This window comes from Sorex araneus, chromosome X (assembly GCF_027595985.1).
Source record: "Sorex araneus isolate mSorAra2 chromosome X, mSorAra2.pri, whole genome shotgun sequence".
NCBI lineage: Eukaryota > Metazoa > Chordata > Mammalia > Eulipotyphla > Soricidae > Sorex > Sorex araneus.
Genome location: NC_073313.1, coordinates 293,473,577 through 293,490,399, shown reverse-complemented (window position 1 = coordinate 293,490,399; position 16,823 = coordinate 293,473,577). Strand labels below are relative to the sequence as shown.

Below are 16,823 nucleotides of genomic sequence, written 5' to 3'. Positions count from 1 at the left end.
ATCTGACTTGAACTTCCTTATTTACCATAATGATCGGGTGATTGCCAGATGGAAGAGGTGAAGAATAAAGCCCCCTTTTGTTTTGCTTTGTTTGGGAACCACATTTAATGATGCTTGCGGCTACTTCTCGCTCAGTGCTCAGCGGCACACCCAACCTGCAGACCATGTGGCTCCAGAGATTAAACCACAGCATCCAGCATGCAGAGCACCTGCTCCACTGAGCTAACTCACCTCCCAAGAGCAAGGCCCTTTTATTTGGGGCACCCGACAGGTGCTCGGGGCTCCTGGCTCTTTGCTCAGGGATCACTGTGGGTGGCACTCAGAGGACCCTATGCAGTCAAACGAGGATTGGCTACGGACAAGGCAAGTGCTTTAAGCCCTGTACTATCTCTCCAGTCCGGCAAGAACCATGCCTTTAGGAACACTTTCCACCTCCAGACATCTGGGAAGTGGCGGGGTGGAGAGAGAGGAAAGGCAGGAAGGGTTCCAGCTCTCCCAGTCCTGAAGTCTCTCAGTTAACTCCAGAGCCTTCGGACCAAGATCCCTCCAGGGCAGGAATGCCACGAGAATGCTCAGAGACCCAGAGGTCAGAGTGCAAAAAGCTTTCCCCTAAACGACAGCCACACTTCCCGGAAACTGATGTTCTCCGCTCCTCTTCCCACCAGAACAGGCCTCCTACCTTGGTTTCCTCAGACAAAAGCAAGACAGAGGAGGGAGTTCAGTGTAGATTTCACACAAGATCTCTTAGGCTTTGTCCAGGACCCTGGACACTCACCCCTGCGGTGGACTCAGCAGATCAGAGTCTGTCCATGAGGGGCAAAGAGACCCTGGTATGCTGAGACCAAGATGGCTGGGGGACACTCCTCCTTTTTTTTTGGGGGGGGGGGTGGTAGGGTTTGGGAGTCACACCTGGCAATGCTCCGGGTTACTCCTGACTCTGTGCTCAGGGATCAATCCTAGCAGTGCTTGGGGCTCCATATGTGGTGCTGAGCATTGAAGCGGGGTCAGCCACATGCAAGGCAGACTCACCCTACCTCTTGGACTATCTTGCCAGCACCAGAAAGGGAAGACGCCCTTCTTCACGCGCCCAAGGGGGTGTGGAATTGACCGTTCTATTTAGGACAACCCCAGGGGTGGGCAGGACTGAAACCCACCAGGACCTGGTCCTAACTGGGCAGCACAGGGCATATCTCCAGCTTCCCCAGTGGATGGAGTGTGGGCTGGAGTGAGGACAAGGGAACTTTCTGGCCAGTCAACTCTGACAGAAGTTGCTCTGGAAAAAGAGGTGCTGAGGGGCAGCGACAGGGCTGTTGCAATGACCAGGGACTGGAATCATGCTGTGACTATCCAGAGCAGCTGTGTCCCTCGTGATGTCCCCAGGAGGACATGTCAACCAATGAGAAAGGTGCGCACGCTCCCTCCCCAGCTGGCTTGAAAAAAAGCATGTTCAGGGAGGCTGGAGTGATAGCACAGCGGGTAGGGCGTTTGCCTTGCATGCGGCCGGCCCGGGTTCAATTCTCAGCATCCCATAGAGTCCCTTGAGCATCACCAGGAGTAATTCCTGAGTGCAGAGCCAGGAGTAACCCCTATGCATCGCCACGTGGAACCCAAAGAAAGAAAAGAAAAAGAAAAAAAGTTGGGAGGAATATAAAGGGTCTCCTACTCGGGGAGAAGAGGGTTTTAGAAATTGGAGGGGGCAGATGAGGACAGTTCCTCAACTTTAGGAATGTTCTGCCCTTCATACCTAACCTCAGACAGTGAATATAAATGGGTCCTCAAAAGGCCTTGAGAAAAAGGAAAATATGGCGCTCCTGCTCCCTGCCAGCCCCACCCCCAAGGAGAGGGCACCTCCGGCTTTATGTCCTAATATCTACCACAGAAAGCATTGACACACACTGCACGGTGTCGGCCCCCCTCCAAGAGCCTCTTAGCTCACCCTTGAAGCTATACAACACGCTATGTAGGTGTGACCTCAACACTCAGATTTTACAAGAGGGAGAAACTGAGAGGTTAAGTTAACCGACCCCGAGTTCCCGGAGTTGATGAAGTGGCAAGCCAAGATTCAGCCCCAGGAAGCTGGCGCTGAGTCTCATCACACAAAGCCTCTCTCAGCACCCGCTGGACTGTCTGAGTGTGTCACCAGCTCCTCTCCACAGCCCCTGAGCTCATGTTCCGCCAGCTCACATGCCTGCTTTATTCAGAGGCCGAGCGGATGCCTGGCCCCCTAGAAACCCCAGCAACAGGGTGAGACAGGGGACAACTGGGCAGACTTGAGTCTGCTGGCTCCCAGAGCACTTACATTGTCTACATTTTTCTGGTAGGGGACAGAGAAGCAGCAACTGGCTCCTGCCCTTGGGGAAGCGGGCCCTGGGCCAGGACTTGCGGGCATCTGCTGACTGCTGTGGTCTGTGCTCACCGGAAATTCATCTTCTGTAAAAGGCCACTTCCCATCAAGACTGTCCCGTGACCTAGTCCTCTACGGAGACACCCATTTATACACTCTCAACAAGATAGAACAGAAGGGACATCTCAGCACGGCAAAGGCCATGCTCTAGGAAACTGTGGTTAATATAATGCAATGATAAAGTTTTTTTGGGGGCCCAGAGCGATAGTATAGTGGGTAGAGCATTTGCCTTGCATGAGGCTGACCCAAGTTCGATCCCCGGCATCACAAATGATCCACCCAAGCCCAGCTAAGAATAATTTCCTGAGTGCAGAGCCAGGAGTAACCCCTGAGCATTGCTGGGTGTGACCAAAAAAAAAAAAAAAAAAAACCAACCTTTTTCTTGCAAACAAGGGAGCCAGAATGTTAGCACGGCAGCAGGTAGGGTGCTTGCCTTGCATGTGGCCAACCCAGGTTTAATCCCCAGCACCCTATATGGCCCCCCGAGCACCACTAGGAATAATTCCTGAGTGCAGAGCCAGAAGTAACCTCTGAGCACTGGTAGGTGTGGCCCAAAAACAAAAATTTTTGAAATACAATTAAAAATAAATAAAACCAGGAACAAAGGCTGGGGAAATAGTTCAATGGGCTATTAAATTAAATGGGCGAAAGATTTAAATAGACATTTTTCTAAATAGGGTATACAAATGACCGATGGAAAAACACCCATCCTCACTGATTATTAGGAAAATGCAAATTTCCACAAAGTCATACCACTTGACACCTGTGAAAATGACATATCAGGGTCCAAAGACATAATACTTGCTTTGCAAGTGGCTTACTGGAGCTCAACACCTGACACCACATTGGTCCCCTAAGCCCCTCCAGAAGTGATCCCCAAGCACAGGGCAGGGAGAAAGACCTGAGAACAGCTGGCTGTGGCCCAAACACGCGCCCACCAGTTATTACATAATAGTAAGTATAACTTTTTAAAGATGACAGATCAAAAACAACAATAACCACTAGTGTTTAAGACGATATGGAGAAAAAGGAACCCTCCATACATTATTGGTGGGGATGTGCATTAGTGCAAACATTTTGGAAAACACCATAAAATTTCCCAAGAAACTTAAAATAGAACTCCCATATAATCCAGTAGTACCACGTTGGGTATGTAGCCAAGTATAAAATAGTAGTAGTTCTAGGTTCCAGGGATTTAGCTCAATAGCAGAGTACCACCTTGAATGAATGAAGCTAAGACACTGACCATTGGCAAGACCCCACATCACCCAGCTCTGCCATCATACAACAGCGTTACATGCAACTCCCAGTGTACCAGAACAAAATGTGGTACAGAGATCCCCATGGGTACCTCAACCAAGCCTTGGGCATCACAGCAGAGACAAAAAAGGGATAGGACAGAATTGGGGTGGAGGGGTTACACACAAAGACAGTATCCAATACAATTGTTTTATCAAACATAATAGTCAACATAACTGTGTGAATTAACACAAAATGCAATGTTCATTGCAGTATTATTTACAGAAGCTAAGATAGAGGCAAACAAAGCACTCAATAGAGATTAGATAAAGTAGATGTGCTTCACTTATACTATAGAATATTATTCGCTATTTTTTTGAATGGAGAAATAGGCTGGAGCAACGTGCAGTAGGTAAGACACTCGCCTTACATGGGGTCAACAGGTTTGAACCCCGGCACCACATATGGTCACCAGGTCCCACCAGGAGTGATCCATAATCACAAAGCCAGGAGCAAGCTCTGAGCACCACCGTGGTGGCTCAAAAACTTTTTTAAAAAATTAAAATTTTCTATTTCCATCAAAATATAAGGAGTTTGAGGGAATCATGCAAAACAAAGCAAGTTAAGGCCCAACTTGCACAATGGTAGAGCACTTGTCTTGCTTGTGTAAGGCCCTGGGCTCAATTCCAGGCACAGCAAAAATAAATAAATAGTAAGAATGCAAAAAGTGAGCATTGGTTTATTTCTCCCACTAAAAAAATTTTAAGTTGATTAACAGACAAGAAATGGGAAAAAAATAATAAACTGGTAGACATTCATAACAGAACTAAGGTGACTTGGGGGAAGAGGAAGGTGAGCAGGAACCAAGGTGTGGGAAAACAAGCATAAACACAGTCCGTGGGTCCAGGGATGTGGTTCAGTGGTAGAGCACTTGCCTTGCATGCGTGAGGTCCTAAGTTCAATCCCCAGACCACAGGAGTGTGGAAAAAGTAAGAAGAAACTACTCCAGGCAAAGATGCATGCCCTGTGATTCAGGGAGTGAGATATTAATAGGAAGCTATGGCTCTAAGATTTGCTTTGCCATCCACACCCATACCCACAGACAAAACAGTGTTGAAAAACAAACCAAATTTGCTGACTTCAAAAACTCAACAATGATAATGAGGAACTCCTTATCAATAGTAGTCTTTTAAACTGGAAGTAACTGAACAAAGGAAGCCAGTTTTCTGGGTCTTTTAGTACATCAGATGTCCCTAAGCTGCCAGATTTTGAGAAAACTACTGTGGTTTTGTGGCTTTGATTCCCTCTAGAAAAGGGCCCCTCACTGCCTGCAACTCCTCAGGATGTTGGAAAAGTCCAAATTTGAAAAGTGGTGTTTAAAAAAAAAAAAATGTTGGCTTTAACCGAGGAACCTCAGAGGGAATTTTAATTAATTCAGGTAGTAAAGTTAAAAAGCTCTCTGAAACAGAAGTGAAGTATTCCTACTAGAGTAGCTATAGTCTGCTGGGTAGGAAGACAACAGGCTTGTGCTAGAGGAACAAATCATACCTAGCAATGACAAATCATACCAGTCCAAATCAAACTAATCACATATGATCTCTAATCAGCAGTGTACTCACAGTATTTTAATTTCTACCTGGAGATTAATGAATGACAAATCGGAGCACTAAAAACATACCAAGCTTCCCCTGAGGTCCCTTACTCCCCACCCCAGGTAAAATACTCTGTGTTGATTGCTCCACCCCAGAGAGACTAAACACCACCTTTAGTTACTGCTGGAAAATATCTTTTCCTGGAGTTCTGCTTCACCAGACAATTGAAAAGTGTATCTGTTTCTATTTCCCACGTGGTTCCCAGAGAGCCTTCTGCCCACAACAGGGTCTCAGAAAAATAAATAAACTCCTTGTCTCTCTTGATTCTACGGAGCTCTGAAGAATCTTTCTGCTTCCAAGATTGCCCCCGCCCCCTTCTGTTCAGTTGATAGACTCCCTCATTCGTACTGCAAGATGCCCAAATAGCTTTTCTCTACTCCAGAACTGAAATCAAAGTGACAGCAGTTCATACATGTTAAATCCAAACTGATCAATAGGAAACGAAAGGCCTGTACCCTTCATTGATTGTTGTTTCTAAGAGTCCAAAACCCTGCATCCTTCAATTAGTAAGAAGAATCCTCTGTCTCTCCACAGACAGGAAGTAACCCAGAGGCAGGAAATGCTTTCCCTCTGTCTCTGGTCATCCTCTTAGGATCAGCTTCAGGTGAAGCTTTGGTGAAGTTTACTGCCTTTCCCTGTAAGGTTCACTCATTCAAGAACCCACAGCCCTAACCCTTATCCCCATCCAGGAAACCTGGCTCAGCTTCTTTTTCCATAAGGTCCCAGCCTTCATCTTATATTCTTCATTCTGACTGAAGAATGGCAGCCAGTAACTGGCTACCAAGGTGAACAGGTAGGATTGTCCTTGTCCTGGTAACAGCCTTTTGAAAACCATCAATTCCAATATGTAATAGAGCAAAAAAATGTGAGAGGGCAAAGGGCGCCATGTCTGAATGGGCGTGACATTTACAAATGGCAACTCAAATCTCTGAGGAATGACAAGACTGAGCAAATGAGGCTGAGGTAGGGATGGGGGCCAGGGGACATTGAGAAAACAGTCTTAAGATACATTGGAACTGGTCCAGTTTGGCTTCAGAAAGAGACTGGAAATTCTAGGTGGCCTCTGAAGTAACCCAGAGACCATTTGGCAAAGGGATAGCAATCAGAAGGGAAGGTCAGTGAAAACCAGTGCAGGGCTCCCAACCAGATAGCCAGAGCAGCTACTAGTGCCAATTATCTACAAGGAAACGAGTTGCATTTCTGAACATGCTTGAGCCAGGGTGCTGCCGACATCCAGAGTGAGTGCAAACTCGGCCAGAACAGAGTATAAGGATGTTCCCAGAGGTCGATGAGTGTGAGTTAAAGCCTGGAGTTCTGGACCCATCTACATGTTTCAACCCCCAGCTCGTAGAGAAAAACTAATGATGGGCAAGTTGGTTCGTGCCTCAGTTTCTCTTCAGTATAAAATAGGCAAGGAGATAGTAATTGCATCCACTTCGTGGGGCTGTTGTGAATTTCAGACTAACATGTAAATAGCTCAAGTCACCACCTGGTCCAGAGAAGATGCTCTGTGCTATATGCTGGGACTTGAGTGTCAACGCGATGATGAGCCAAAGTGAGAAAATGACCCTTACTCTCATCCTAATGGCACACAATCTGGGGCTTGCCCACAGGAAGACAAATGATTCTGTGGCACTACTTCTGGGCCCTTGAGCCTAAGTCTCCCTTGCATAGAACCTGTTAAAAATTCACAGGGAACTTTCAAGAAAAGTTCAAAATCAACATCACTCTAAAAGATTCCCATAACTAAACTCAAGTTTTATCCATCTCTCACTGTTCTTCCTTCAAGCTGCAACTTTAAAAGATATTTTCAAAATATCCTCCTTCCTCAGTCTCCTCTTACTTTCTGTCTAACTGCAGTGAGACTCGGTTTTGCCCACTTAAACTGAGAGGCTCAAGTTCCAGTTTCCAACACCACTTGGTGAGTTGAAGAAAAGGCCTGTCTCAACACTGCCCCCATTGGTGATTTAGAGTACTACACCCAAGACGCTTCCCAGGAAGGATGTGTGACAGATTTCACCTTGCAGTGCCCACACACCTCCATGAATAGGAACAGACAGGCTTGCAGAAGCGAACTGCTTCTCCCAAAGATAAGGACCCAGTTACCCACCATACGACAAGAACGACATCAACAGCAGAAAGGGACAAAGCAACTTGCTCAGTATGCTGCGGTTAATAAACCACAAAACAGAGATTAGAACTATTTTCCAGACACCCTGGCAAATTCTCTTTTCACTTAGGGACCAAAGGGGATTGACACCCCCCACCATCACCACTCACCCGCCCGCACCCACCCAGTACAAGCCTAAGGGAGGAATAGCCCCAAAGCTCACCTCTGGATTTGGGGGGAGGAGAGGGGGAGAACCGGTAAAAGAAGTCAAATGCCCTACGGGGAAAATTACCCAACTGTGAAGACCTCCCCAGAATTAATGACCCTCTGGCTTGCATTTTAAGACTTGCCAAGCGATGACACTCTTCCCTGAGTTAATTCAGATCTTGGGCTCAAGAGTCCAAAAAAGTTGCCAAGATCCTGTCCGCTCTTACACATTTTCAAATAAACCGAAGTCAAGAAAGGAGCTAAGCCACGTCTCAGAAAAGATTCTAGAGTATTAGCCGTTTCATTAAACAAGGGTAACCCAACCAAACCACCCGCCCTCCGCTTCCTACTCGGTGGCCATGCTTTATTTAGGGGTTCAGGAGCCATGACTCTCGAAATAGCCAGATGGTAACCCATTATCCTCTCATTTGCCCTCAAGATCCCCGGACGCGGATCCCCGGAACGACAGTCGAGTCGTTCCCAACAAAAGGGAATGTCAAAAACACTTTCCTAAAAACGTGTTCCCACTAGGACAGAACAATTTCAAGTATGTAATTGGGCAAGGCTCGTCATTGTCTCCCAGCTCAGGGCGCCACCTCCCACTCGCGTCCCAGCCTCTTTTCAAGTCCCTATTCGCAAGTGCCATCTAAGACTCGAGACAAGAAGACGCTGAAATCTGTTCGGAAATTCAATTCTCCCCAGAGAGCGCGCGCCCGGGTCCAGCCAGCCCCACCCCCAACGCAAACCCAGAGGCCCGGGGAGCTCCGGACCGGGGCTGCGCCAGCGGATCTTTCTTATGTAAATGACTCGGCCCCAAGAAAAAGAGGCGGGTAGAGGGGGCTTCAGAGGGAGAGGAGGTTTACCAGCAGGTTGGAGGTCCGGGTGGGAAAAGATCATCTTCGCAGTGATCAAAGCCTCCAGGTGTAGGAGAAAGGAGCGGGTGAGGGTCGTGGCCGCTGCGGAGCGGGGTGGGGGCTGGGAGGGTTGGGGGGTGGCTGGTCCTGGCCCAGGAACTTTTAGGAGCACCATGGTGCGCCCCCCCCCCACTTGGAGCATTCCAGGCGGACTGGTCCGGAGGCAGATCCGAAGACCCTGGAAGGGGCGGGGGACCGGGGAGTTCACCCCTCGCAGCGCTTCAGTTCCGGGAGCCTCAGTTCCGGAGAGGGCGCGCGGCGCGCGGGGTGCATCTGTCACCTTCCCAGAGGTTTCCCGGGTGCTCCTCTCCCCCAGCCCGGCCCTGCGAGGTCCCGCCAAACCCCCCGCCGGGGGGGAAACACGTGTGTCCCAAACACTAGAGGCCCCGGCGGCCCCACGCGGCACTGGCGCCTCCTCCCGCGGCCGGGACTCTCCCCCACGTGTTCTCGCCGGAACTCCGGCTGCAGAAGGGGGGCTCCTCCCACGTGGGCTGCAATCTCCGACTACGTGCCGGGAGACCCGCCCCTCCAAGGGCAGGAGAGGAGAAAAAAGGAAAAGGACCCAGGAGCGCGCGCTGGGTGGCCCGAGGGGAGAGCGCGGGCGCCTCTCCTGCGCGCTCGCTTGCCAGTGCCTAGCGGATGTGGCTCCCGGCGCCCCGGGCTTCCCGGCAGCCCGGACCGACCGCGTCCTCGGCCCGAAAAGGGAGGAAGCGGGACCCGCACGGAGTCCAGCGCGCCAGACCCGGGGGAGAGGGCCGGGGACCACGCCGCTTTGGAGATCAGCTGCCGCCGCCCTGGCTCACTTACCTTCTGCACTTGGTCATGGTTGAGCTCCGTGAAGAAGTAAGCGAGCAGATGCGAGGCGATCATCCTGCGGGGAGGACCGACGGCAGGACGGGGAAAGCAAGTCTGGAAGGCGCTCGGGAGAAGAAGGAGGCGCAGTCGAACCTCCGGGTGCCCGGCGTTGGAAGGCTCAGCCCGGAGCGCTGATTTGGGGCGGCACGAAACGGAGGCTAACGGAGATGGCGCGCGCAACTCGAGGGTCTCTGCAAACAGGTTTTCGGAGTTACAACTGCTAAAAGGCGCCAAAGAATAACTCCGGGCGACGCGCCGGGTTGCCTCCTCTTCAAGGCACTCACTTTCAGTCTCTCGGGGTCGCTAAGCCCCCAACTTGCAAAGAATAGTCCCGGGTCCCACTTGGGCTCCGGACCTGTCCAGCTCACGAACGCGATGCTCCCGCGCGCAGATCTCCTAGGCTCAGTGACACAGTGGCGATCGCGGCGGCCCGGGACTCTTGTGCGGGAGTTTCGTGCAACAATGTGGCTTATTGAGGGGCTGTCGGCTCGTGGGCCGCCCGGTCGGTGACGCGCGCGCGCCCATTGGCTGTGCCGGGAGGGTGTGTGCGCCCGCGGGCCGCCTGCCGCCGCGGCGCAGCCAATCACCGCGCGAGGCCCGCGGGCGCGGCCGAGCAGACCGGCCGGAGGGGCGCGCCACGGGCGGGGGGCGGAGCCGTCTGCTGGGATGGGACGTGAGGTCCGTGGCAAGAGGCTTGGGCGGAAAGGCGCATGAGCCACTGAGGCGTCAGTCTCCGCTTTGGGTGGGGGGCGCGTGATCATAGACCCGGAGCGTGGGACGACAGGAAAGACGGGTCACCGGAACGACACACGCCCTGTGCAGGGAGAGACACCTCTGGGACATCTCGGGGTCATAGGAGGGGCCCCTGCTGGAGGATCGGTTCTCTGGAGCGTCTGAATTCTCGCCTCTTCTGGCTCATCGTGGACTGCCTGGCACTGAAGCCAAGTGATCCACCGCAGCTGCTGTTAACTTTAACGCCAGGCACCACGAAACTGATTTTTAAAACGTGGAGGCTTACTGGTCTCGTTTTACAGCTAAGGGACTGAGGCACAGAGCCCTAGAGACTTGTCCAAGGTCATACAGCTCATTAGTGGCAGATGAAGAAAGAAACCCAGGTCTGTCTGACTTAGAGACCGAGGTCAGTTCCTTAATTTCCAGTCCTGGTCTGTAAGAGTCAGGGGAGATAGAAGCCTGAAAAAACTACTGTGAGGCTGATGCCAGTTGTGGGGTGGGGGTGGTATATATAGGCTGAAAATAGTGATAGCTAATGCTTGGCACCAGATTTCAAATTCCAAATATATATATATATATGTCTGTGTGTGTTTGCTAAATATACATATATATACATATATATTGCCATAAATACAAATATATCCAATATACATATATATGATTCATATATATGACTCCAAATAGATATTTTATATATCTAATAGAAGCCCCCAAGGGCTATATATATAATACTGTCCACAGCACAGCAGTGTTTTGGAGAGGGTCTCTAGGAAAGAAAGTGTTTTAATGAGGAGTTATTCCTCTAATAAATGTGGGGTGCAATCAGCAACATATGTAGAACTGTTGTTGTTACACAGGTTATAAATATTTATTGCTGAAATTTTATGAACATACAAGCATGAAACAAAAACATTCATGATGCAGTTCTCAGCCAAACTTCTTTAAAACAATGTATTCCTGCCAACTGCAAGGTCTCACCCATTTTTTACTGTACTCCAGCCAGACTTGGACCCTATGCCACCTTGGTCACCGTCACTGTGATATTTCCAGATCCTGTGTTCTCGGTCCTCACATTGCCATTTCCGTTGCTCAGATATCTCACCTTAGACCACATGCCCCATCTGGACACACGACTCTGTCTGAGACAGGCAGGCATCACTCTCCAAGCCCCTCGGCCCCTGTTCTCTCTATAGGTGAATGCCGTAGTATTCCATGGCTGTCCTCCACGTGCTTATCTGATCAAGTCCCACTCTCTCCCTGGGTGATCCCTGCCAGCACCATGACTGTTATGTCACCTACACACCATGACTCACAGATGGAAATCTACAGAGAGGACCTCCCCTCTCCAGTCTGTCCTCCGTCTACTCTACCATGTCTCAGCTACACGGGAGTGACCACCACCGCACACTTAACATATCTAAGGCTGAACATTTTGTCCCAGATCTATTCCTTTCTTAGTTGTCTCATCAAATGGCATCCCCATCTTTGATTCCTTCCTGCCACTCCTCCTTGTATCCAGCCAACCCATTGACAAGCAATGTGACCTACAAATAGGTCCTAATTTGACCTATAAAACAGAACTATTTCTCTGCAGGTCTTTGCACACCTACGAGGCAAGACACCAACAACTCAGAACCAACACCACATCATTATACCTTCCCCCCCCCCAGCTTACATTTATGCCTAACTCCACCCTGACTTTTACAATGTCTGCTTCATTCAGAAGTCACGGTGTCCTGTTTAAAGTATAAACTATTAAATGTCTCTCCCTCACTCAAAGTCATTTAACAGCTTCCAACCTTAGAGTCAGTTGCAAACACCTAAGTTCACTAAGACCACTGAGTCTTTTTTAAAATTTTTTCTGTATCACTGTGAATTACAAAGTTACACATATTTATGGTTAAGTTTCAGGCATACAATTTTTCAACACGAATCCCATCACTAGTACCCACTACCCTCCACCAGTGCTCCCTATTCTCCCCTGCCCCAGGTTGCCTCTGCGGCAGGCACTTTGCCCCTCCCCCATGTCCTAAGGTTCCTGTCCCAAACTTATCTACCCCTATCCCTGTCTCAGTGGAAACTTTCCTACTGAAGACCAGTTCTCCTGCTTTTCCTTTCTTTTGCCATTGGGCATTTGATATTCCTCTGTGAGGTTTCTTTATATCCTATATATAATATACATCGTTAAGTCTATTCCTCTCTGCCTAATTGATTTTACTCAACATGTTACTCTCCATTCATGATGTATTCATGAAGCAGCAGATTGCATGGCTTCATCGCATTTTATAGCCAAGCATTCCATTGTATATGTGCACCATAGTTTCTTTTTCCAGTCATCTGTTCTTGGATATTTGAGTTATTTCCAGTTTTTGAATCTTATGAATAGTGCCGAAATGAACATAGATGGAGATGTCTTTTCTGCATTGTCCTTCGGGGCCCCTGGGGTACAGTGCCAGGAGTGAAATTGCTGTACTCGGGTCTTTATATGAGGTGTCTGACTTCCCTCCCACCCCTCTAGACTGCTTCCCTCTTGGGAATCATTGGTATGTTTCAAAAAAACAGAACAAAACAAAAACAAAAGCTTTTCATTCGAGTGACTTTGCTCATCCTTTTACTTTTGCTGGGATATTCTCTGAATTTGAGATATGTGTTTAACTCAAATATTATCTTCTCAAAGGATTATTTTCTCCTGACTAGTCATGTGTGTGTTGTGTGTGTGTGTTATCAGGAATCTAAGCTTGGACCTCACATGTACAAGGCAAGTGCTCTGCTCTAAACTACCTACTCAGTTCCTGACTAGTTGATTTCAAGTGGTTCTTGAGTCATCTATGGTCTGTATATTTTTTGTATATCCTCTCTCCTAACTAGACTGTGAGTTACACAAGTCCAAGATCTATATGTTCGCTGGCATCAGAAGTACCTCCAATGGTTCCTGCCACATGGTAGGCATGAAACAAATAATTTTTGGATAACTGAATTGAAAAATGTTAGCAATAACCATTTTTCATATGTACAATAATATAGTTTATAGATAGCGCAGCGGGTAGGGCGTTCACCTTGCACCCGGGTTTGATTTCTCCGCTCCTCTCGGAGAGCCCGGCAAGCTACTGAGAGTATTTCGCCCGCACGGCAGAGCCTGGCAATTCGATATACCCATGGCGTATTCGATATACCCGTGGCGTATTCGATATGCCAAAAACAGTAACATCAAGTCTCACGATGGAGATGTTACTGGTGCCTGCTCGAGCAAATCGATGAGCAATGGTTGACAGTGACAGTGACAGGTTTATATATTATTTCTCAAATTTTTTAATTTATTCTCCATCTAGCCTAGTTCACAAACCTAAATATCTCACCTGATTACAAAAGGTGAGATATAACTGGCTTCCCTCTTTATAGAAACACCACAGATACACAGATTTAAATCGCCAACTGAGCTTCTCAGAAAAATGATGTTACACATGTGCTTTTTAATTTTCTGCTTTTTGGCCGCACTAAGCAGTGCTCAGAGGCTATTCCTGGCTTTGTACTTAGGGGACTCTCTGTGGTTCAGGGGACTTGAACCAGTATTGCAGCAGCCCCAGCTGCAAGCATCGAAAGGGCCTTACTTCCTGTACCAGCTCCCTAGCCCCTAGGTGTGTGCTATTTTGGGGCAATTACTGCTTTCCATGTGATGAATGATTGGGGCAGGGCGGGAGGGTGGAGGGTGGGTGAGGATGGAGAGTATATATTAGAGACAAGAGGTAGAAAGAACTTGAAGCTGTAAGATGGGACCCAGGCCTTAATCAAAGTAAGGAGGGTGAAGAGACTCATGCTGGTGTTCAGTTGTCTTAAAGTCTGACGTAGAACTGATGGCTTTGGTAAGAAGTGACAGATAAAAAGGAAGATACTGCTGCCCTGAGATACTTGGAAATCCACTGACCCCCTCCACCCCCAGGTAGGTGGGGTCAAACCCAATGAACTATGTCAATTTACCTTGAAAACACACACTGGTTTTAGAGGCTGGTTTTCACATCATTCTCTAATCTGATTTCATTAAACTAAAGAGCAACCAGGTGAGATAGTACAGTGAGTAAGGTGCTTGCTTGCCTTCCATTGGGCCCATCCAGGTTCCATCCCAGGCACTATTGTAGTCCCCCTGAGCACAGCCAGGTATGACCCAAATACCGAAAATAATACATAAGTAAATAAATCAAATTCTTCAACTATAAAACAATAACTATATATTGTAAACTCTGATACTGCAATAAAAATAATTCTTTTGTTGTTGATTGTTGATTTTTTGTTTTTTCCTTTTTTCTTAAGATAAATTAATTCTTAAAAATAATCACAGTGCATGTTTTAAGTATAAATTATCAAAATCTCAATGTAAACATGAGCACTTAGAAGCAGTGCTGAGAATTGCATTTTTTAAATTTTCTAGCTCCAAAATCTATGCTTGAAAAGTCTCTAATGATTTTCAGGTCTCTGTCTGTCTCTGTCTGTCTATCTGTCTGTCTGTCTCTCTGTCTGTCTGTCTGTCTGTCTCTCTCTCTCTCTCTCACTTTCTCTCTCTCTCTCACACACACACACACAAACACACAATGAAGACTGATGAAACTTACACTCCACAGCCCCAAGAGAGGAATCAATCAGCACATATTTATTAAGCAAGCCCTTGTGCTGCTTGGTTAGATGAGAAATACAAAGAAACACAAGCTGTGATTCTCACCCCTGGAGGATTAAATGTTTAATCAAAGATACAACACCAACCCATTAGATCATTTATTACAGAATGGAAAAACCATTAAGAGGCAAGTGTGCCTGTGTCTTTATAAGTGATGGTGATGGAGTTCTGGAATAGAAAGGATAGAATCACAGGCCAGTCGGCCCATGGTGAGCTCATGAGCCAAATGCCATCTTTCGTCCGGGCTGGCTTAGACCCCACCTAGACTAAGCAAAGCCTGGACATCAGTCCTTAGGGAGAATTCTAGCACGAGACCACTCTGCCAAAGGCCTTCCTCAGCCACACAGATTCCTTATGCTTTTTAGGGTATATCAAATATGCAGCATGTTATAAAAGATAGGATTATATAGAAAAGTTTAAATAAACCTGCCTGAAATATAAATAACAAAGATTCGTTGCATCCTGTTGTCTTCCACATCCATCCCTAATGACCTGGATAATCTCTTATGTGTGTGAATTTGAGGAACTGCGAAAGAAGGATGCTGAAAAGAGTATAAGTAGAAAAATGGAAACCACCCATAAAACCACCTTATTTTAGATGTCAGATTTGCAAACAAAACCTACTCAAATCTGTTTAGGCAGAAAAGGGATTAACAAAAGACTATTTAGCCCTTTCTTTACAGGAATTTTAGGAGTGTCAAGTTGTCAGACACAAAGACTAAGCCATCCACAAGTGAATTACTCAGGGCCAGAGAGATGGTATAGGAGTTAAGGCTCTTGCCTTGCACACAGCCAACACAAGTCCAATCCCCGTATGACCAACCAGAGTCACATACTGTGACTCAGTACATATGAGGGTTTGGACCTTCAGAGCCCAATTTCCTCATTTTTAAGGTGGAGGACCACAAAAAGCAATAACCAGGTCGAGCCTAATGTTCATATGGAAATGTAAAGAAGCAAAGACGGGCTCCCTCAATTCTGCAAAACGTGATGAGGAGAGCAGGAGACAGCCATGACGGCAGCACAAGAGATGGGAAAGACTCGGGGTTTGAAACGGGACAACAGAATCCCACACAAAAAAAAAAAAAACAAAAAAAAACTTTACAATTTAAGGGAAAGGTAAGATCACATTGGTGGTAAGTGAGGTGAATCCTAAGTACATGAGAGAGGTAGTAAGTAAATCAAACATCTGGACTGGAGAAACAGTCTGGGAGATTTGGCAGACATTGGGTAATTGCACTGAGGTATCCGACCATCTTTTTTCTATTTTGGTTGGAGTGGGAGGAGATCACCCAGGAATGAGTCTATTTTAAAGCTCCCTGGGTGATTCTAATGGCAGCCAATGGCACAGAGACCACGGCTCCCTATGGCTCTGGGTATTTGTTTTCATGCCCGGGGACGGGCTGGACCAGTGTCAGGATCTGGCTGACTCCCCCACGCCCTCAGCACCAGTCTGATCCCTTTGTACTTCCCTTATCTTTGAATCTGCTTCTGACTGTGCAGTGCTGGGTTCATATCTTTGTAGCCGCCCCATTCCTCCCCTCTAGACAATAGGAGCTCGGAGTTTTTCTTGTGAACTCACCAAAACCCAAGTAAACTTCCTACCCTCCTGTCACTTTGATGATGACAAGTAGAGTTTTTCTCAGAGAGCACTTAGCCCAGCAGTAATTGAGCAAGCCTGGTCTCTGTACAGCTCCATGCTACTGATTTAGTTTGGGTTCAAACCCAGGGAATAGCAGTCTCCAGCTCCCACAGCAAATACATTAGTCCTTTATAATAATAATAATAATAATAATAACTGTTTTGTGCTGCTCCAAACTCTGGGATTTGACCTTGCCCTGGGGAGTCCCTTGGCTCTGCCTGGCTGCACGAATTAGTTTCATATTCAAACGGGTAGTGACATAACTGCAATATAACTCAGTTTCCTCTAAAAGCTACAAGATTCAGCAAAAGAGAAAGGAACTGCCTCTTCCTGAGCCTCATCTTTTTATGCAAGAAAATACCTTTCTGAATTGCACCAACAGTCCTTTTTTCTCTTAGTCTT

General features: G+C 47.5%; 1 protein-coding gene across 2 annotated transcripts in view; it reads right to left on the bottom strand.

The window, feature by feature from the left end:
- Window positions 1-9,861, bottom strand: part of HK2 (hexokinase 2) — a 73,772-nt gene extending 63,911 nt beyond the window's left edge. Inside the window, exon 1 of one of the 2 annotated variants that reach the window (XM_004612006.3) lies at window positions 9,334-9,861. In XM_004612006.3, coding sequence (XP_004612063.1) covers window positions 9,334-9,396 — 63 coding nt within the window. In that variant the 5' untranslated portion in view covers window positions 9,397-9,861. Of the gene's footprint in view, window positions 1-8,475; window positions 8,833-9,333 lie in introns of those variants that run through there. The other variant, XM_055122895.1, reaches the window with a different exon arrangement.
- Between the last annotated feature and the right edge of the window lie 6,962 nt (window positions 9,862-16,823).